Source organism: Thermobia domestica, chromosome 12, assembly GCF_964235325.1.
Source record: "Thermobia domestica chromosome 12, izTheDome1.hap1.1, whole genome shotgun sequence".
NCBI lineage: Eukaryota > Metazoa > Arthropoda > Insecta > Zygentoma > Lepismatidae > Thermobia > Thermobia domestica.
This window is the reverse complement of record NC_137465.1, coordinates 105,084,767-105,108,830: the sequence shown is the minus strand read 5'-3', so window position 1 is coordinate 105,108,830 and position 24,064 is coordinate 105,084,767. Positions and strand designations below refer to the sequence as shown.

Genomic DNA, 24,064 nt, shown 5'->3' with positions numbered 1-24,064 from the left:
TGTTGATGTTATCCGTTTATTTCGTTAGTGCAGAATTGTAAAATCACACCAGGAATCAGCCGTCAAATTTATTTGCGTTTTCTAATTTTAGCCCTTGGTTGGTTTTATATAGCATTACATATAAAACCCATCCCACTGACTTAGTGTTACCTAGCCTTTGTGAACGAAGCCTCGGGTTCTAATACCGGTGAAAGAGCTTTGTTATTTGAACGCATTTAGATGGTTCTAATTCCACTTTAAACTGTACCGGTACGTCTCATAAAGTCTCAATGCTGAAAGGAACAGTAAATTCCAATCAACCGATCAACCAACGGTATGTGTAAAGGTGCTGGGGAACTAGGGGAAACCAGGGAAGTGGGTTATAACAATTTATGATTTAGACTAGATTGGCACAAGGTTGGATCAAGTAGGAGGCTTTTGTCTCTATAACGATTTCTATTGTCTCATTTATTTTCTTGAACCTTAAAGTTTCTTTTTTGTACCGACCATATATCGTCGACAGCGTCACAAAGTGTCGTATCTCAAAAAAATCGAAAATTGAGATATTTTACTATATAGCTGCATACACTGACTTCTACAATTTCCCAAAGCGACACATCTGTAATGTGCGTTGTTTTGACGGTGGTGATGACGTCACTGTGTCGTATCTTAAGATGAAGCATATAAACCATTTTCACAAACAGTCGTATCTTGAGTTACGACAGTTTGTGAGCAACAGATCTTTCGCAACTGGGCAGATACGCCTATATTCAAAGCAATTTGTTTATATATACAAAGTGGCCAAAAGTAGGTATACAGTCTCGTACTGATAAACTCATTGCTTTTTATATCATTTCTTATTGTTATCCATCAGGTAGACTTAGTTTCTTTATCATTTGTTCCTAATGTATTTTACTTATATCTTAAGCTCGGAACAGCCGAAGCAAATAAACCTATAAGCTAGAATGTTATACTTGATCAATGCGGGACTGTATACATATATATTTACACTGCATGGGGCGTCCTCAGGTTGCGGATCGACATGACATGACATTTTTGAGTTTTACGTCGTACGGTTATGTCGGTTAGGCTAAAGGAGACGGTGCTTATGAGAAATGAATGAAATGATGGAATGAAGAAAGTGGGAGGAAACGGGAGAACCCCGAGGAAACCCACGCACACGCTATTTGTCCACCACAAAGTTCACTTGGCGGGAGCAGGGTTGGAACCCGCGATCCCATGAACCAGAGGTGAATGCTCTACCATGCTCTACCTCTACCGCGGCCCCAGGTTGCGGATCGAGGAGAAGGCCTTTAGATATAGAGGTTAGCTGCGAAGATACTGAATAAGCAGTCGCGGGCAGACAAGGAGTGGCCCTCCAGCTTGGGGGTTTGGGGTGAGCCTAACAAACTCATCCTGTAATAAAAAAAAGACACTTTTTCAGAAACAATCACAGAAGCCTCGGACCAAGACTGATAACTTGGCACGACATCAGCAAAAGAAAATGAATATGAGATTTGGAACATTGAATATTAGAATTCTTTATAGGGAGGCGCGTTAAAATCCGTAATGAATGAGTTCGAGAAATACAGGATGGACCTAGTAGGAGTTCAGGTTGGTTGCTATGATGGGGTATGCGGTGCAAACACGTAAGAACATCAGAGAAATTTCTCTCCGATTCTTTGAATCTAGGCATGGGCAAAATGAGGGAGACTCAGTCCACAGTGCTATAAGCACATCTATTAAGCACTGTGGCAGTAATTTTGTACCCTCGCAACTTGAACCGATTGTTAAACTGGCAAGGAAAAAGAACCCATATACCGTTCATTGTACTGACAGAAGCGATGTATGAGATTAGATCTCTGTTCTAATGTCTTTGTATTCTGTCAGTTAGACGTGACGAAAATGGAGATCCAATCAATCGGACGGAAATGCACGAAGTGAAAGTGAACAAAGACTATCCAAACTGCATTCAGTTTAAGACAAGTCATTTTGAGGACACTCACATAACTATTTCCCTGAAAAGAACGCAAATTGAATCCACAAGATAGAAGTTCCTACTTTGCATACTTGTCAAAAATTATCGCTCCAGAGAAGTACGAGGACTCGTTTTGATTGATTGATTTTTAACGTCCCTTTCAGCAGCGAGGCTATATGAGACGTGGACCTACTGATTAACGTGGAATCCGAACCACATGAGCTTCCGCCGGGAATCGAACCCGGGTCTCCCACGCCTACGAGGACTCGTTATTATTGTGTCCGGGCCCAACTCCAATCATTCGAAACCCTGAACATGTTCAATTTTACAGAAACTTACCACATTAGCCATCCTTCTCAAGTGCAATATCAAAGCATGCAATTTGCAAATTACTTTGCAAGATTTTATATTCTGGCAACGACAATTTGATAGCTTTATTTTAAGTTATGGTTAGTATGCTCTTAATATTGTGTTTCTTGTGTGTTCTAAGGAATTCCGTTTTACCCTCAAGAATCTCAGGAAGCATTTGTTAAATTATTTTGTGTAATAAACACGAAGTTTTTCAATAAAAGTGCAATATTTTCCGATTGTTCATCTATTAATGTAGTTCTCCGTATAAAAAATATGCGTCGTATCTTTCATACAAGAGAGGATTACCATCGTCACAAACTGTCGTATCTTTTTCCCGCCAAATTTTCCACAAGCTTTTACAGGCAAATTCCATAAAACTTTCTCCACTGATTTCTTATGCTTTAAGTCATAACTTGATAAATTTTCTCTCCTTTCGGTAAAATAGATTTTGAGTTATGGCTGTTCAAAGTTGTGTGAAAACCTAAAAATCGCTCTCCTGAAAAGTTTAGAAAACTGAGATACGACAGTTTGTGACGCTGTCGACGATATGAAAGATTAATCTTAAGCACTGATGACCAATTGTACACTACTGGCCAGGAAAAAAGGAGGACCACATTTGGGGTCATTTCCTTGTCCCGTTCCCCTGAGGCGAAGGTTCATTGATTTTACGTTCCTAATACATTTTCTGAAGTTTTATTCTATTCTGTGTATTCTGTTTCTTGTTTCTTGTGTCTAGGTCAGTTGGAACCTAAGCTATGCACATTTGAAAGTAATTCTGTTTAAAAACTCAATTCGGTACCAATGGCCTCACTAGGCTTGGCAACGAAAAGATTAAAGAAAATACTTTCACAGTTAAAAATAAGTTTTGAAGTTATGATGCTCAGCTACATTCTTCCTGTTATGGATGGAGTTAAAAACTGAACAAATCATACATCTTTTCATTTTTATTTGTAGGCTGGATGAAACATACTCGCGGTCCGCCATTTAGGTATCAATGATGTAAAACTTAACATGAATTACGGACAATGCGTACGTCCATGTAAAACCGAAGCTAGGTCTCCTGCATCTCATAGAGTTTGTTCGTTATCGTAAGTTAGAGCATTTTTTTTTTTTTTTAATTTCCTAGAAATTTCAGTGTATTATTGTTTCACATAATTTCCACTGAATCAAGGCTAACACATACAGTATGATCACGCAATTCTTATAAATTCTAATCAACATAATAGTGTCTTTCTCTGACAGCTTAAAAGACAATAATTGCTTGTTTTGTCTTTTATGTAGATTAGAATTAGAGTCTACCGAAGATATATGAAAAGTGGATCTATAGTTTAAAGTGCGATTAGAAGCATATACGCTCTCGCCGGATACAAACCCAGGTCTCCCGAGCTGAAGACACGTACGGTAACCAAATACACACGGATGAACTGTGTTATGCACGGAAAATGTAACGAGAGCTACATATTAAATTAGTATTGTTTCCCATGAATATTAGTTTAATTTGCTGTTTATAAGTTTAATTTCTCCATTATTTATTAATGCTTTGTCTTATTTACTTGTTAATCTTCGTTTTGCAGCTGTGTAGCATTTCTATATATCTTATTAATGTGGATAGTTGTGATGCCTCAAGAAGTTAGATGCTTTTCCGGTTCACGACAAAGCTCTGTTCCTGTTGCGGTTCTAGCCCGTCGAAGAAGGCAACTTTTAATTACTCCTGAAATATCAGTTTATGAAGTAAGCAAGTTTTTTTTTTTCGACTTTTTGATTTTAAGAAAATATTTTGGTGCTAACTATTTACTATCATTGCTACTATTAAATATGATATTAAATTTATTTTTTCTTCACAATTGCGTATTTTATATGTTGTTGAGTAGTGTTAACAACGTGCTGTAGTACTTCTACGAGTACTGCTACGAATACACTTTCAGTTTATTGTGATACAAACAACATGGAAATAAAACTGAATCGAAGTTCGGAAGGTACTATTAAAAGATACACACGCAAGAGTTAAACCAAAAATTATTGCATTCAAGTTATTACCCCTTATTTCAATTATTTTCCAATTCTTAAAAAGCAGCTTCTATGCCAGTTCTTACACTCCTCTGCAAATACAGTTGTACTTACCACTCGAACTTTGATATGAAGTACGGTACTTCCCTAAGTTTTGGAAACGAAAAATAGATAGTGCCAAATGCATTGAATAAGAGAAATGTGAAAATAGTTACACTTCGTTTTCACCAAGAATTCAACTATCCAAGTAGTTGTACGTGAGGTGATTTGCTCGTGTTAAGCAAGATACCGACATGCAGGGCCGTAACTTGTGGGGGGTCAGGGAGCAACCGCCTCACAGGGAAGCTCACCGCCGTTCGAGGGGGGCCCATTTTAAGACAAGATTTTCTTACTCCATATACGATACCAACATGAAATTATAAATGAAACATCAAACAGGTTCACTGCATTACACAAACGAAACAGCACACAAAAGATAAATAAAACAAAAATGAGTCGTCTGAGTAAAAACATGTCTACTATAAGGGGCCCTAGAAATAATATTTACTGATATGGCTTTGAGGTTTGTCAATATTGTCTCCTTAATTAATTTGTCATGTATGGAACGGGCCCAGGGCCGTAACTAATGGCCCCGCAGACCTTGTTGTGCGGGACGGCCCAAAGGCTCATTGGGCCCCATAAAGAGTAAGGAAAAGATGGAAAGGGGGCCCAAGAATTAGAAAAACAACTTTTCTAGGGTGCCCAAATACGCGTAATAATGCTTGCACAACAAAAAGGGAAAAATGTACGGCGCTGCCGATATGCCCTGCATTCCATTGCTGTTTGCATAATTTCATCAAACCTTAGAAAAGACGAAGTGTTACTTGTTAAACTGCAGTCCTTAGCTTCTATGTTAAAAAAAAAATCACTTTCACTACACTTAAGAATAAGAGAGAGAAAAGAATAGCATTCTCTGCCACATTCCATGGACACCTGATCTTTCACGGCCTGAACTCAGATTCCAGATATCAGTTGTCATTTGTTTTCACAATTAATGTGGTATATTCTCGTTTCATATCCTGTGACAAATTCAGTCAGCAGATCCAATTCGTCTTGGGGGTCAATGCGTATTGTAGCCAAGAATTAGCCATTTCTTTTACCTTTAAATATACATAAAATTCCGGTTTGATGTTGGAGATCAAATTTCCAGTTCTCATATAAATCTCGCTAATTTGAACTTGTATTTTCTTTATATTATTATTATTATTATTATTATTATTATTATTATTAATAATAATAATAATAATAATAATAATAATAATAATAATAATAATAATAATAATAATAGTTGTACTGGTAGTGGTAGTAGCAGTACAATTTAAGCTACTAAGGTTAAGAACATGTGTCAAGTTGAACATTTTGAACTTTCTCCAAGAAGAAACTAAAATCTTTCAGTTTAACAGTCTACGTTATGCCCTTTATGCTAAGGGAGGGGAATGATTAAGGCGAATGAATGATGAGGAAGAATTGGTGGAATGAGAATGTGAGATGAAACGAGTGTACCCAAGAAACTCCACGAACACGATGTTGTCCACAACAAACATATTTGGGCGGGGATCGAACCAGGGATTCCATGCAACAGAGGTAAGCGCTCTATCACTGAGCCTCCTTGTCTCCCTTCCTCGGAAAAGAATCTAATTCGCTCCTGGGAGTTTATGTGCACTTTTTAGCTCTGCAGGGACCACGGTGGTTCAGTGGTAGAGCGTTCACCTCTGGTTCGATTTCAGCTCGCGCCAGGTGAACTTCGTGGTGGACAAACACTGTGTGCGTGGGTTTTTTCGTGGTTCTCATGTTTCCTTCCACTTTCTTCATTCCACCATTTCATTCATTTCTCACCATCACCGCCTCCCTTAGCCTAACCGGGCATAACCGGAGGTTGTAAAACGCTAAATTTTTTATTTATTTAACTCTTCAATTTCTTTCATGAATAACTTCGGAAGAAATTAATAAATTCTAATTTTTATTGAAATGCATATACAAAACACTCTTCTCAGCAGGGGTGCCCATCCCCCCCAAAACTGATGGCGCACTCCCCCCCAAAACTAGTAATCTCTTCCCTCCTCAAAACTCAAGTCCTCTAAAAACAATTGCCCAGTTTAGCAGTAGTTTTTATAGTACTAGTAATTGTTATTTTTGTTGTTTTTATTTCCTGTAGTAGTATTATAGAATGCTTGTAGTAGTAGTAGGGGCAGTAGTAATTATAAAAATGGCATTACTTTTATGAGTAGTCTTGGTAGTGTACAATACTAAATATGTTCTATAAGGATATTGAAGGGTATAAAAACTTCTACACACTGTGTATGGCACAGGTATTCTTCTTTTTTTACAATTAGTAATATTATTTTTTTCTTTACAAAATATTGATATAATTCCCTTGTACATGAAAAGTAAGACGCAAGTTACAAGTTATTGAGTTTGATACCAAAAGAAAATGTTATCCTCGAAATTAGCCTACAAAAAGAAATGATATCCAACAAAAAACATTCCTGTAAAAGAGCCAAGTACGAGTGGCTTTAAAAAGAATTGAAATCACAAAAATAGGCGCCAAGCTCTAGTGGACAACAGTTACAAACACTCACTGGCTCACTTCAAATTTAGATTTGAAACTTGGCTGTTGTCTGTATGGTTACCACTAGCTCACAATTATGTCAATCAAACTACTTTATAATTTTCAACAGACAACATAGGCAAGTTTCAAATCTAAATTTGAAAGTGATTTCTTGAGTGTTTGTAACTGTTGTTCACCAGAACTTGGCGCTCATTTTTGTGATTTCACTTCTTTTTAATTAAGTGGAAAATGTAATCGCACAAACAGAAAACTATACAAAATATTATCATTAGTTTATTTATTACACATCATGTAGCAATTGAACAGCATTACTTATTGTGTCGTACATGGTATAAATAAAAAAATAAATAAATGCTCCCAGCAGAAAATGGGTAAATTACCTACACAAAGCGATAAACCGACCAGCCCATCCTTTCATATAGCTACTTGCGCGGTACTTCATTCATAGAGTTTCTAAGCAGGGGGTAGGGGGATTCATTCTCGAGATTTAAAAAAAATCGCATCGTGTTCCAATGTTATTCTGACGACAGCAAAATTACTTATTCGACATTAGAGTAAAATTCTTCCCCAATTTTTTTTTATTCCCCCCAATTTTTTTCTCGATGGCACAACTTGCGCCATTCATCCCTCCTGTGGGCGGCCCTTCTCTCTTAAAACGAACCAACCTTTCCTTTCATACGGCTACTTGCGCAGTACTTCATTCATCGAGTATCGAAGCAGGGGGTACGGGGGTTCACCCCGGAAAATTTTTGAAAATTAGCTTCTCAAAATCGTGTTTTAATGCTATTCCGACAGTAAAATTGCTAGTTCGAAAGTAGAGTAAAATCCCCCCCAAAATTTTTCTCAATGGCGCAGCTTGCGCCATACATCCCCCCTGTGGGCGGCCCTGCTTCTCAGCACTTTCGAAAACTATACTATAAATGGTCAATTTCAAGAAACATATAGGGATTCAAGTTTTTACTACATGAAAACAAACCAAACTTTTGTGGAAATCACCTGGCGGATAATAAAAGTTCGAAGGAATGTAGTTTCACATTCTAAGCACATAAGGCGATTTAGGAAAACAACTAGAATATGAAGAGATTGTACAGTACATGATCGTGTGTGCGAGTACAGCAATGAAATAATTGCTGGATATTACTTGCTAAATTCTGACAGTAGGTTAGGCAAAAAATGTGTAAATGAAAATCATCAACCTTAATTGATTATCTGGCACTGTTTTGCTTTGTTTATTGAAAAATATTTCAATACAAAGTAGCATATGTATGATCGGGAGCGTTAATGGATTTGAATGAATTTTAAACTTTTTACACATTCTTTATGGTTCATTAAATGTTTGTTGACAAAGATAAGTCATAAATCTTGCAATATTTCCACAACTTAGACAGCAGGCTTGTATATACGCCGTGATCAACGTAAGTACAATGTCAATGTGATCCAAAAGGTAGTGCGGTAAATGGACTATTTAACACGGAAACCAACACTCCTTCAGTATCTGCAGTCGGCTTTTAGTGACAGAGACAATGAGCGTCTAATACGTGAACTATTACTGTATGAATTCGATCTCGGGCATAATGCTGCACTAGCAACCCAATCTATTTGTCATGCAAAAGGGGAGGATTCAGTGAACCACAGCACAGAAACTCTGGTTTCAGAAATTTCGAGCAGGTTGTGAAAATATCGACGATCATCCAAGCTTCGTCCGTTCCAGGATAACAGATTATCAGGTCATACGACATGCTATTGAGAAAGTTCATCCACCAGCACACGACGATTAGCAAACCATTGTGAAATGTCCCCGTCCATTGTAGTACGTTACGTTCAAGAATTCAGAAAAAACATCAGGAGTTGCCATACGAGTTGACCCAACTCAGGACATAAGGAAAATGGATGTGTGCTGACAACTGCTGAGAAATTCGCGTGATGAGTATTTCCTGAAATGGATAGTCATATCCGCTCGAAAGTTGGTGCTTTTCCGATATCCAGATGTGCAAAAACAATGGCTGAGGAAGTGCCACTTCTAAAACCGATTGTTAAACAGGGCCGTTTCAAGTATAAAGTCATGATGTGTGTGCAGTGAAACTACAAGGGAGTTATCCGCTTCAAGTTCGTTTCTAACGGTCGTACCATCAATGCCAACCTTTATTTCGAATAGTTGGAGGGGATATATGCTGCAGTACACCAAACACATTCTGCTTTGGATAACCGAAACCACGCACTGCTGCGACAGGATAACGCAAAACCACACTCGGCTCGAAAAAGGCAACAATAAATTCTGGAGCTTCATGCCATCCAATTCATATCACCCGACATATAATTCTGATCTTGCCCTTTAGGATTACTACCTCTTTCGGCCCATGACACACTTCCTCAAATTACGATGCTTCACCAAACCAGCAGGAGGTGGAAAAGGCACTGACCGACTTATTTGCCTCTACGGGCAAGACATGGTATCGACGTGGAATCTAGGAACTGCTAGAGAGTCCAAATGCATGGAGTTCAATGCATTCAATGCATGGAGCTGTACACTGAGTGTTAACCTAGTTTGATTGTACTGTATTAAATATTGGTATGTCATGTATAACAATATTACAAGATTGATGACTCATTTAATTATAGTACTAGTACACGTGGAATTGTTGTAACATTCCTGTCATTTGTTACCAAAGTTCTAATTTAATTATAAGAGAACAATCAACCTGTAATCGACAAGATATCCAAACAGATCTAGAATATTCTATATTTTAAGAAACAAACGAAAGTCAGTTTATCCTTGACTTTAATATGCATTAATTATTATACGATTTATGCTTACATATGATAATTTCAGTTTCGACCACTTGCAATTATTAGATAAATCAATTTATCATTTAATATTTTTTATCAACTAATAAAAGTCTCTAATAAATGTAGTGATAAATTCACTATTTTACACTAGTATTTATTCACTACTGTATAGCTACGCAAATATTTTTAAGATATATTAAATCACTGTAGTGCGTCTGCCGGTGGATAAGATAATATGTTCTAAATAATATTATTATGATATATAATAATATCGTAATTAGAAAATAAACATACAAAATAATATGAAATAGATATGAAATATGAAATAGAAACTAGATTGTTGACAGGTGAAAAAAGTGAATGCAATCTACCGTCACTATTATATAACGTATATTATTTTACAATAATTCAAGATATACAACAAACTCATTGATGTAGTCGATCAAGCCTAGTGCAGTGACTTATAAAATAATACCTATGAATGAGGTGAGAAGAAGAGAGATCAATATTTGTAATAACTGTTAGAGAATTAAGTTGGTAGACCTGTAAAGAACGTTTAAATGGATAATGATGTGGTGATGTGGTAAAATGTCTGGTTGTTTACTACAAATGGTCAGAAAGGAAGAGGAAACGTTAGAACAAAAATTAAGGTGAAATGACAAATTTACTTTTAGAAATGGTAACCATATTGTTATTATTGATTAGGTCTATTTTATACAAAAGAAGATATACACTCATGAGCAACTAAATTAGGGACAACTGATTTTCTGAGCAAAATGGCGCTGTGCTAGGTCTGGTGTATGTAATAAAAGGGCGTAGCATGTTACAGCGAGAACGTCAGACCTTGTACGATCTGTTTGAGTAATGCTTGACTACAAGATGGGTAAGACACGAGACCTTAGAGCATTTGATTGCTACCAGATTGTCAGAGAAGGATGTATGGAATACTTCATTTCTGAACTCTTGCAAACACTAGGATTCCCAAGGGCCACCATATTAAGAGTTTATCGTGAGTACGTGGATTCAAGCAAAATCACCGTCCCCAGTATCAACTGCTGTGGTGTACAACGCGTTGATGACCTTCGGCTAGCTTGGATGGGGAAATCGGACAGAGGACCTCAGCGCAGCAAATTACTCTTAAATTCAATGCTGGACAACAATGACGTGCAACCAGCCATATCAACCACAATTACTCCTCGCCAGAAGTACAGAAGTAAGCATCCCACGAGGGTACCTCTTATCAATATTTTTCATCACAAGACACAACGACTAATATGGGCAAATGAGCACCACCAATGGAACTCAAAGGACGAAAATAGGTCTCCCTACAAGATGAGTCGAGGTACCAGCTGGTACGCGCAGGCGGTCGGATATGAGTGCGTCGTCAATCACGAGGTAATGGATCCCTTTTGACAGCAGTATACAGTTCAAGCTGGTGGTGGTGGTTTCATCGTATGAGATCTATTTATATGGAATGAAATGTAATTCTGGTCCATCTGACAACGTCCCTCACCGGCAAATATTACAGAAACTTGCTGGCAGATCATGTTCACCCCTTTGTTTGACCCGAGAGATCTGTATATACAGCAAGACAAGGCTCCGCCCATCGCTCCCGAATTATGGTTGTCTGATTCGATGAGCACCTCAGGGATGTGAAGATGCTTATCTGGTGCCCGAGGACCCCAATTTCAAACTCATTAAGCAGATCTGATATGCTGCCGAGAGGGATATTTCAGCCCTGGACCCTGCTCCAACCAATTCTCGTAGATTATGAAGGTTGTGCAGAGATAATGGATCAGTATGGTTTGCTTACGCTTTCAATGTCTTGTGAAATCCATGCTACGCCGCATCGCCGCCGTTACCAAAGCAAAAAGGGGTGCTACACTTTACTAGCCAGGTGCCTGTAATTCAATTGCTCTTGAGTGTATATGGAGCATTTAATTGTCATTAGTTGAGTTCAAGGTAGAATCTACTATTGCTATTAGAAGTTTGATTTCAAAATATCATAGTATCCATTAATCTTTTTAATTAATCTTTCAGTAATATAGCAGGATTCTGGAAGAGAGGTTCGAAGAATCCCCAGAATAGGAAAAGTAGGAAATGTAGTGTGAGGTTTGAAATAAAGATCATATGCTGTCAACATAAATATAATTATTTTATTTTCTTATTGTTGGAATATATATACTTGAGAATTACACCTGAACTTGCAGACAATCATGGTTTTATAAGTTATTGCCCGATTTCATTAGAAGTAAAGTCCAATAGATCTTTCATATATGTAACTCTCTCATTTTAGCTATCATCACATCCAAAGTAAGTTGAACTAATCTGGTAGCTTGTGGCTCTGTTTAAAGTTACCTCCATTTTACAAACTTAAGAGAAGCTGATGGAAAATCCTCCCATACAACAATATTATTGAACAAAGAATTCGATTTCTTTTTCAGTTGGTACTTGGGCTGACGTTACCTTTGAACAACATCCCAACACGAGATCTTAGCTGGACGCTGTTTTCCGAATCTCTGTATCCTCTTCCAGACAACTACAGTCAAATCATTGATGGTCCCTACAAAAGATCTCTAAGAGAAATTGAAAGAAAACATGTTTACTTGAAGTTAGAAACAATACTTGACAGGTGAGTTACATGCTAACAGGGAAATATTACAATATACTCTTATTTACAAAATAGAATTGAATTGCTGGTAGAATCATCGATAGCAATAGTGCAACTAAAATTAATGTCTAAACAAGGGCCGTAAAACCTAAGGCATGGCTCTGAAACTTCCAGAGCCCACGAGATTTGAAAGCTTAACATTTCGGAGCCTGTAACTATACCATTTAGGTATCAAGCAACATGTCGCAGGTGAACAGCTTTAAGTTGAATTAGAAATATCTTGTATAGCGAATGAAAATAGTGCAATTTGCTTGAATAGCAAGGTAACATTTATGAATATATGCATTTCACATTAATGTTACAGTCTTTTAAAAGTGGAACAAACATAAAATAGCGAAGCCCTTTGCAAATTTTCATACAGCATGCTGACAGAAAAGTTAGACATTCCAAATGTATATTTATTTCACGCGTTGAAATTTAATGAAAAATACGCATTTAAACTGGAATTTGAAGGCAGTAAGACGTAACAGCACAAATGGACAATCTCTCTAAAACGTGTTCTGATTTTCTATTATTATTGTTGTTGTCTTTTTTTTTTTTTTGTTTTTTAGGACGGCTTTGCTAGAGATTAACAACATACAACAGATACTAGCCCGAATAAAAAAAAGTATGCTCTCAGGAAATAAATAAAACAAATGGAAAAGTAAATAAAATATATAACCATTTACCAGTTCTTATGAAAATTGCTCGTATCCGTACATTAACGCTGGTTTGTGAAATGATAAATGATTGAATCATTTGGAATCAATGCATCATTATTTCTTATGTTCAATGAATTATTTTTTTGTTTATTTGTCGTATACGTAAGACTAAAGATGGGAGAGGGGGGGGACCCAATGGGAGGGAAAATATATTTGGGGTTTAAACCCGTGTTTTTTTCCCAAATCGTATTTTCAAACCCAAAATATGGGTTTTTATTAACCCTTTTAAATTATATCGTATATTTTTATACGATATTGTAGTATCTTCACTGTTCGATTAAAAAGGTTCTAATAAAGCTTCTTACTTCGATTTCTTTTTAAGCCTGGGGAATACGTTCGTATGCTTTCACGCATTCCAACGTCATGCATACGCGCCGACTATGCGGGTGATCCGGGGCTCCGTCACCCACACAAATAATCTTGTGGGTGCGGCGCACCCACAAGATTCTTAGTTTGGACTCGGGTTTGAACCCATTCCTCTTGCGTTTAAGTCAGCCGTGTTACCGACTGAGCTAGGGCAGCCCCAACTTATCCTTATAGTACCGGTATATTTTACTATATCACAGCAGAGCCCTTTATGCCAGTGTAGATTTTGACTAAAAATTAATCGATCAAACTTCCGGAAACATATAGGCTAACATGTCCCGCCATTGATATGCACCCACATAAATTTTGGAAAGTCGGCGCCTTTGGCGTCATGACATAGAGTGAATGATATCATAACTTGAAAAAATATTTTTTTTGTTAGGACTACTTTTATTATTTTTGGTGGGAACACCGAAGCTTGCACCACCAATTTGCACCTAGAAGATTGAAATTTTACACACGCATTCAGTGTACCCTGTAGTATTTTTCAGATTTTTTCCGATCTCTTACTTAATATAGGGAGTCCAGAGGGGCAAAAAGGTAAAAATAAAAGGATATTTTTTTAAAACAAAAATCCCTTTTTTCGCGATTTTCCCGCCTCAGATACATGACAAAGACGTGATAGATATCATTTGAAAGGTTGTTCTATTCTGAAGAGAATGAGGTACAAACTATGATCTTAGGATAAATAAGAATGTCTCAGTAAAGTTTTACTGAGATTCTGTTTTATACGGGAATATTGAGTATTGTGGGGATATTCTTAGCACATTGGTAAATATTTTTTTACCTTACTTTTCAAGATAGACGTCTGAAATTTTGTACACACATTCAGTATACCCCTTAGTATTTTTCAGTTGATCTGTGCATTAACATAGGGAGGTCCAAAGGGGCTCAAAATTTGAGAAAATTCCGAAAGAAAAACCGATTTCTCTCAAAATGTCCCACCTCAGGACATGATAGGGAAATGTTTATTATACCATTTGAAAGACTGTTTTATTCTGAAGAGAATGAGGTATGAATCATGATCCTAGGATATATAGGAATGATACTGTAGCTGCTTGACTGAAAGTGTGATTTACCTTTAAAAAGCCATCCTAAAAAGGATCAATAAAACAATTATACGTTATTTTTAGTTGACGTTTATTGATTTTAATTTTCAGAATCTTTACTAGTGTAACCTACACAAATTTATTCACTTAACTTCTTTGAATCTGGTGACATTGGAAACGTTATTCACTTACGCAAGAGGTGAAAGTTCGGCTGTGTAGTCAGTGTCGTTTCTAATTCTGATATTTGATAAACGTTAAGCTCGAAGAAGGGAGGGCGTAAAGCAGTGTTCGAAGTGGAAAAAGAGCAGAGGCGGTGTGTTTTATTATGATTTTGACTCAACATACCGGCTATTTAAATATTGTCTTGATCATTGAAAAAGCAGAGACGGTATGTCCTCATTACTGAAAAACCAGAGGCGGTATGGCATACCGCCTCACTTTGACCACTAGCATAAAGGCGATATCTGGAAAGCGTATACAAAGAAAGGAAATAAATCTGTGCAATGTAAATTCTGCCAAAAGACCTACAGAGTTCCAAATGTGGAGAAATGTCACCCCATATGTTAAAGTGCTACAGGTGCCCACAAGATATAAAGAAAAAACCCCTCCAAACTAACCGGAAGCGTACATCTCCATTTAGCAGACCTATTCAAAACCAAGGGACAAATACAAAAACTAGACTACCAAATTTGTACCAATCTCTTAATTTTAGTACACTGTCAGTGTGCAGTTTGAGTGGAACTGCATCACTATAGTTAATTGAATTAGACCCACAACAAAAACAATCTCCAGCCATAGCTTTGTGGGAAGCTCAAGAGAGTCAAGAGAGAGGGAAAAGTAAAAGAGTATGAGATTCATTCTTTTATGGATAGCATGGCTAAAGAAGAAACGGTAAGCGCATATTTTGTCCGCAAGAAAAAAGTTTTCAGAATCAAAGTTTACGGAAGGGTAAGGAAAACTAGTCCACCTTACTTATATATCAGGTTTGTATCAGTTGTAAGTATATTTTGCTTAAAAATACACTTACATATAAACGCGATAAATGTGATTTAGAGATACTTGCCCCTCGTGCATAAGAAAATTATATAATTCTTAGCGTTCTATACGTGTAGTAGACCAACTTTTTGATCCTTGCAAAAGTTTACATCATAATCGACTTTTCACTAGCTATGCACCGTTAACCAAAACAAGCCACCCTAACCTAATTCCCATAATCGAAAGTCCAGATTTATTTTTCTAATATGGAAAGAATGATGTATTTATATTAACAAAGTGTTTGGGTTCTTTTGGTATTTCTTACTAAAAGTCAAGGTAATTTTGATTGGCCTAGAGAGAAGTTATGGGAGTCCGGGCCAGACAACCACTACTTTCCCTGTCTAACCTGAAATTGGTGATATTTGTGGTCAAAAGTCCGTAGCTAGTCCTTACAATCATTGTTTATTAATCATTAAGCAACTTTATGATACAGAGGGCTTCATCAGTCAATACACAATTACAAACTTTACAAATAAGGTACTATCATTAGCATACTTGGTATTCTCTTATTTCACACAAAAATCATTTGGCCTAGGTTATTTTGAGTGATACTTACTGTTAGTTTGACTCGAACACGTGACACGTCCATTGGCTACTATTTTTGTTCCATCTGTTGTATTTATGATTATTTTCAGAAGCATCGTAAGTGGTAACTCCTGGGAAATATTTCTTACTTTTCATAAAATAGTAAAATTTATGAAAACTGTATTATTATATTGCGAAAGAACATGTAATGTTTTCCATGTCAAGATAGAAATACACTTATAAACAAAAATAAATGTAGATAAAAATATCATATATTATTTCTCGTTGTTACATGAAAAAACCCTCATATTTTCCCCAAATGGGAAAAAACTCGGGTTTAAACCCAGGGAAAAACCCAAAAATATTTTCCGGTTTTTTGTCCATCACTACGTAAGACAGCAGTAAACTCAAAAAACACAAATTTTGAAGAAATGAATTAAATCAACATCCATGAATATACTAGTTCTTAAACTAACCAATTTAACTGCTATAAATTGTCTAACCCAATTCCACATTTTAGTGAATTATTCTGATAGTAGAAGTGAAACCATTGCTGAAATTTGCTTCGAAACATAAGTTGATCTGAAAAGAGAGGCGATTTTAATTTTAAACTTCATGGGCCTTATGCAGAGTCATTTTGACGCGTGACTAGTGCCATACTAAAGAGTTCGACTAACATATGTTTCCTGCAGTAGTCAGGCCTTTAGTATGACGCTAGTCATACGTCAAAACAACTCTGCAAAAGGCGGCATATGTCTATATTTTCATAGACGTACAGTGGTACCTCGGTATTTGTTCTAAAATAGGTTCCAGTTTCTTGGACTTAACACCGAACAGGAATTATACTAAACGAATTTTTCCCTTAAGAAATAGAGAAAAATGATTCATTCGTACTCAGAAAAAAATCTATTGTTATTGGCGAATTATGCATTGATATGATTGTTTATTTAAATTTTGCATAATACTAAAATACATAAATACAAAAAAATAATTAGATGAAATAAATGAACTTTAATCTCAACTTCCAATTATATCATAAATAACACCAGAAGACGGCAGTTTAATATCACAGAAGATTGCTTCATCTATCACTCACAACTACAAAATTATTTAAATTCAAATTTTATCGGCCATGACTTTGGGGGCATTCTGAACTTATTATTATGATTACATTACATTTAGCGTTATTGATAATAAAGTTTGTAAAAAGAACTTTTCAGAATTGCATATTATTTCTGTATTTATAAAACTTGAAAGTTTTAAAATTAATCTATATACGTATTTTTTAGTTTTGGATCCAACGGAAGAGAATGTGTTCTGAGAACAATTTGTGAAACAGCGGAAACACCTTTAAACAACGAGAGACTTGTTGGAGAGATTCTTCATCTTTTATTTACGTAAGTTTGGTTCTCTTTTTATGTTATTTTGTGTAATATACGTGGGATATTTCCAAAGTCCTGGGAATAGTGTTTAAAACCCTTAACCTTGTTAACTTTCGTTCATATTATTGTACATCGTAGCTCTTAAATATAACTTCCTGTCAAGGTATGAGCTTTTCCCAGCGCAAAACCTCATCTTCAAGAAGCTTTCTCGGAGTGACTTTCATTTACAATCTACAGCACTTTTATATTACTTAACTTTTGAAGATGCGCACCAACCAGAGGTATTTCAATATTGGGAAGAGATGACGTAGTGTATTAAAAGTGCAATTGTACTTTAATTAAGTTATCATTACTTTGACGGTCGTATACTATAGCCAAAACTGTATGTCAGTAAACCATAGGAGTACAACTACTACAATATGCAATCTTAATGAAGACTCTACGTTTCTTGACCTTGTTAAACAACCTCTTTTATTTTGTACACAAAATGCTCCACGGTGTTTAAATAGCTCGTCACATTATCAATTATCCACAATAAGGTTCAACCCAACCCCTAATACATGAACAATTAAGAACGTCATTTTCTTATTTTATTTATTCTACAATTTCCATGGTGTTCTATGAAAATCGCAGAATAAATTTAAATAATGTTAAATACAGTTATACCAAAATACAGTATTACATAGCTAACTTCATGTACCACCAACAGATGATAGTCGTTGGGAGCTGGATCAAGCGAATAAGGTAGATGTTTGAGTGATTCCAAGCGCTCACGTCTTTTAACCCCTCTTATGCTCGGCGGATTTCACACTATCATGTTGCACCAATTATCAGTTACGGAGCTTTGGAAGTCAGTGTTTGGTAATTACTTGTCGACTGGGTCAGATAAAGTAAAATATTCTATATTATAATTGTCTGTGGTAGGTTAATCCGCAATCTTTTCTAAGGTGGGTGTTCCATTTACCATAGAAGGAAAAGAAGTGAAATTTCTTCTAGTCTGAATCAATCTTTTGACTGGCTTTTGGTTCAGTATCGTCGCTTGTTATTAACTATTGACTTTTAAAGTTGACAAATAGCTTTTGAAGATGATGGCAAGTGTTGAATTGTGTAGTATCTACGCTACTTCCAAAAGACGTGATATCCAAAGAGTTGAAACTTTACCGACTCAAATTATCGTGTAGAATTCATGAACCTGACGTAAATTATATCGTAAACTTATATCATTTATGTATATACTTGCAGTATCCTTGCACTTTAGTATTGCAGTATTGTTATTCAACCAATTACCAGCAAAAGATTCCTAGAAACGATGAGATAACGTCATTTACATTTGAACTTTGACGTTCACTGTGAGGGTCGTTTTTAGTAAATGTTCTGTCATTATTGGTTACTGCAAATTTGTGAAACAATTCTTGTTATCCGTAACACCATCTTATATAAAAGATGGCTCTTTGAGAAATAATCCTATCTTTCATACTTTCAAAATTAACACTAAAAAACACATCTAAGTTCCTAGCAAGACAAAATATTGGGTGAACTTGGTTCGTGTCGTTGGACAAAGATGTCATAATTTTTTTGTTGTGGAAAAGTATGCATTAATTATACTATTAGTCCTGTTATATGCAGGAAGATATCAATTTTTTGAACTTTGGAAGCATTTCTCTATTTCTTATCTACGAATTTTTACCTCAAATTTACTATTTAAACAGCTGATTATTTAGGCAAATCCAAGCTGGTTTAGTTGCACACTCTTTCTTCTCTACAAAGTAGATTTACAAGTTCGAATCGTGGTCGTAACAAGTAGCATTGTCTGGTTCAGTGTGTCGAAAATAAATAGGACGACATCTACAGCTTAAAGTAGCATCTGGACCATTGAAATACATTTAATGATTTCCCACCGGCAATTCAACCCAGAACCGTGTGCACCAAAAACACGTACTCTATCCATTAAACCAAGAAAGGCGGACAATTTTAGAGCCTTTTTTTTTTTTTACCTTAAGCTGCAAAGAAGTTAAAGAGTTGATCTTAGAAAAATCTAAAGCGTCGAAGGATTTATGACAGATACATTCTTCTCATAAAGGAGTCCCAAAATATAGACAATAATGAAAATAAAACTTTAACAGAAAAAAAAAGAGCAGATGCGTTTAAAAATCCTCAAATAACGTTAAATTTTTCAAACTCACGAATAAAAGTGACAAGATGGTCACTTTAAACGGGGTTATTATCTGACTAATTTTATTAGGTAGCTTTTTAACTTTCTCTAAGGTTTGAGTATTCTGAACATTTACAAAAATGTTCCAAATACTCAGCGGGACAGTCCATTCTTTAAAATATAAACGGTTAGTTCACGCACTAAGATAAATATGTGAGAGATAAGTATTTAATACGCAAGCAAGCCATGATAATTTTATCTCGGCAGCTAGAACATGACATCGTATGTCAGTTGCCCAAAATAAGTTTTACACAGTGGAGTTTTTCCAGTGGCGTAATTCCAATCCGCTTGCCAGTGGGAGCATTTCTGTTGGGAAAAATAGACCGTAAAAATTGATATTGTTCACGATGGTTTCAAGAGTAGAGTTCAGATACATTTGTCTTTTATTGCAATTTGTATTCTATGAACTTCAATCTTCAAAAATGCCTAGGAGAATGTAGTTTATGTATAGATAGATAAATTGTTTATTTTTTAATCAAAGTTTATATTTAACAGAAAAACTACGAAAGCAAATACAGTTTATATTTTTGAATATGTAACATAGAAACTGCTGTACTCAGATAGAATTCCAAATTACAAAATACTATTATTTCATTCAGTGGGAATTTTAGCGGAGAGTTAGCAATATCCATTCGTAAGTTCGAGTATGGCTTTAAGTGTCCACGTGTGGGAAGTAGAGCAAAAGTTATCTTTATTCTTTTGCTAAAATTGCTCTCTTAAAATTGCTTTTAACACAAGAACCTCATTTGAGAAGGGCAGAGGGGCAATTGCCCCGCTCAGTTTTACACATCCATACTATTTAATCGATTATATACAACATATTAATAAAAGATTTGAAATTAAAATCAGTGGAGAATCTTGTCGCCTCTCCCCTGGAAAAATCTGAAATGCTACTGATTTAACAACACAAAATTCTGTGCGCTATATTTGTTTTATTTAGAATTGTTTACCTGTTGAGGTTTTCCTTTACTATTAATCTGAATTTCTGGTTATGTTTATTACATGAATCACATTAATATTTTTTTTTCTGTGCTAAAAGTAATAATTGTGTGACATTTTCTTATTCCCCAGACCGTCTGAAACACTGTATGAAGATGACATAGGACATGCAGAGTACATCAAAGCTCAAAGGCTAGGAGAGAATGGAGGCGACTGCAAAGCTACTTTTCCCAAATGTCCAAAAGGATTTCTGGACTACTTTACATACCTGGTTGAGAGTTGAATTATTGTTCATTTCATTGTGTACTGTAATAAATGTTTTTTTCAACAAGTTCATTGTCTAATTTCAACCTTTCAAAAGTAACAAAATTAAAGTAAAAACTTAAATTGTTAGCCTTTAGCTCAATCTAATTAACTCAATACGTTTAAAGAATGTTATTCAGCCATAGAAGGAATATGAATTTCTAGAAGATGAGTATACAGTTATAATCCATAGCATCATAGGGATTAGATTATACATTGAGTCTTTACAAATGACCCCACACAAGGTTTCGTCCATCACAGTTACGGCACCAGCTTTAATTTCTTGAGGAAGGAGGCAGACAGAATGGGAGAAATTTTGGGTGAAAGGTATTCTTTTTATATATATTTCTTTACTTACATTATAATGCAACATGTCTCGATAAGGTGTAGGAGCTGGAGAGACTCATACCCCTCTTGGCCTCCTTGGTCCAACAAACATATTTAGTGCAGTAGCTGCATGACAACTGAAAGTATTAGCCGTACTTACTAATAATAATTATTGTTGAAGCAAATGCCACAGAACTAAATTTTGGAGAATAGTGTCATAGGAAGTACTGTGGAATCTAGCTGTAAGAGTTGTCTATATTGTTCTCAGCTGAAGATGCGTTACAACTGTGTGATGATATCATGTCATAAAAATTTTCATGTTGCATTTCTCCATTGAAAATAGCATGTTCAAATTTCTTACTAATATTTTCACTAGTACTTTTTATAGCACTGTTCTCGAAAGTTTTATATTCAATCTTGTTCACAATGCTTTTGAAAAATTTAAAATGGGACGAATTTCACTTGAAAGGACTCAAGGATACGACTTATTAAACTTTATATAGATACAGAAATCATCATTCAATCTACTTACGGTAAAACCATGTGTCAAAAGGAAACACACAAGTTACAATATTATAATATTATTTTTATTTTCGCAAATTAATTACAAGAAACAAAAATCATGCTATTTTTAAAAGCAAACTTACATATAAGGATTAAGCTGAAGCTTAAAATCATTTAGCACTGTTGAGAAATTAAAAAGGAAAAAAATAGCACTTGCGAGTAACGTTAATGAAAATTTGTTTCACTTCTCACATAACCCTGTTTGAAATATTTAACCTTAAACATTTTTTTCCCATTATCAGTGTGGTAGAGATTTACAAGGGACGAACCAGCTTCTTTATTTCTTTCATCCGTGCTGGCCTTGGGCGGGCCGACAACTGCTTTCTCTTCAGGTCGGGCCGGCTCGAACCGCTTAATTGCAGTTCTTTAATTTCGTTAAACGATAAGTGGAATAAAGCTAAACGTTAAAGTCTGTGTGCACGCAGATGGAGTGCAATGATATTACAAACAACGCAAAATTTATAGTAAGTGTGGCTTGCTTATTGGGCCGGGCTGGGCTCGGGCCAAAACCTTCAAAACTTTCCGGGCCCGGGCTGGGTCTATGTACATTCGTGCAAATCTCTGCAGTGGTTCTCAAAGTGAGGTCCCCGGATCCCTGGGGGTCCGCGGGACCTAGCCAGGGGTCCGCGACGCCTAAAAATGGAAATGTGTTCTAATGAAATGAAACTTTCAGCTGTTATGCGAAAAGTATTTTTAAGATTAAGATACTGCAGTTGTGAGCAGTACGAGTAGGTACACAAAACAATAATTATTCATCATTTCCAGTGCTCAATGATTTTATCGATTCTTCAGGTGAAAATCCCTCTGCTGAAATGCACAAACACTTGTAGAACACTTGAAAGCATTAGCTGCTACTTTTCGAAAATATTTCCCTGTCCCACAATCTGGTAATGATGATTAAAAATTCTTTGACTAATGTAGGAATCCATGACATACAAGGTATGAATCTCTCTAACACAGAACAAGAACAGTTTTGAAACTATACTGCGATACTTTATGGAAAAACAGTTTCAAAGAAAACGAACTTTGTAGCTTTTGGTTGCGTGTGCGTTGTATGAAGAGTTGTCTAAAAAGGCATTGCAACATTTGATGCCTTTCCCTACTACTTACTTATGTGAGCAGACCTTTTATGCTCTTTATAGTACTAAAACCTTAAAGCGAAATCATCTTAATGTGGAATCGGTACTAAGATTCATGGTGACAAAACTTATTCCAGATTTCAATGCAATCATGGAAAAACACAAAGAATTTCATTCCTCACATTAGTGACCCCACATTTGAGAATGTTCTTTATCAATTGGATTTCCTTATTATTATTATTATTCAAAGTTACTGTATTTTCAATTGAAATTTCGTTAATTAGAAAACTAGAATAAATTATTTATTGCATTATTTTTCTTGATTATTTTCTTGTCAGTGGTAATTCTAATTAGTATATCTTTTAATATCATGTGAAATTTCATATAGCATTGCAAGGGGGTCCGTAGATCACTTTCCGAATGAGCAGATGGTCCTCGCTATCGGAAAGTTTGAGAATCTCTGCTCTACAGTGTGGAATATAAAACGTTAACGGTTAGAAATATCTACTTTTATTATTATTATTATTATTATTATTATTATTATTATTATTATTATTATTATTATTATTATTATTATTATTGTGATAGCATCCTGGTATAATCTAAAGCTTTAAAGCTACACACTAAGAATTCAGGTGTGTTTAATAATGTTCATTTTAGGTTATCTTCCTACGCAGTAAATTTATATATTCATTAAAAACTGATTATTTTTAACAAACAAAGATATAAGTTTCACTTTCTCATTTGAAACGTTTTCGTAGATTTGGATTGAATGAAAGTTAACGTCTCTTTTTAGTTATCTGTTGCTTAAAGTGGGTTGAAAATCTTTATTTAGTTTGCTTCTGCTCCTAGTACTCGCATCGGGAATTGAAACATGATTAGGCAAAGCACATGTTTTAGTCAAACCACTTTCTAATCATTTAATATAAGAAACATTATTCTCATTATTCTTATGATTAACTTTGAAGTTAGAAATAAACAGAATACATATATCTTTCAATTCGATAGACATAGCGAGAGACCAGGAGGAGAAGAACTAATCATATCAAGAAGATTAAAACGGTTGTTATTCCTGTTTCTGAAACAGTAAAAATTGAACAAAGTTGTGAAATATGATACAAAAGTGGAAGAACATAGCGGAATTCTGTTCTCTCTAATGTTCTCCAGGTAGTTAACGTTACTTAGAAAACGATCTACTTAT

General features: G+C 35.6%; 1 protein-coding gene across 1 annotated transcript; it reads left to right on the top strand.

Annotated features, from left to right (window-relative positions):
* Positions 1-269: 269 nt before the first annotated feature.
* LOC145666064 (uncharacterized) lies at positions 270-20,873 on the top strand. The gene is made up of 5 exons (XM_081733161.1): positions 270-313; positions 3,883-4,039; positions 12,155-12,342; positions 17,347-17,454; positions 20,723-20,873. Exons 1-5 carry the CDS (start codon positions 270-272, stop codon positions 20,871-20,873), a joined length of 648 nt encoding a protein of 215 aa, XP_081589287.1.
* Positions 20,874-24,064: the final 3,191 nt, after the last annotated feature.

What these genes read in the sequence shown, in the direction of transcription:
- LOC145666064 (XM_081733161.1), top strand. Translation starts at nt 270, where the DNA reads ATGCTGAAAGGAACAGTAAATTCCAATCAACCGATCAACCAACG. An exon ending in TTAGAAACAATACTTGACAG is followed by an intron (nt 12,343 to 17,346) that starts GTGAGTTACATG and finishes CGTATTTTTTAG; the next exon opens with TTTTGGATCCAACGGAAGAG. An exon ending in ATTCTTCATCTTTTATTTAC is followed by an intron (nt 17,455 to 20,722) that starts GTAAGTTTGGTT and finishes CTTATTCCCCAG; the next exon opens with ACCGTCTGAAACACTGTATG.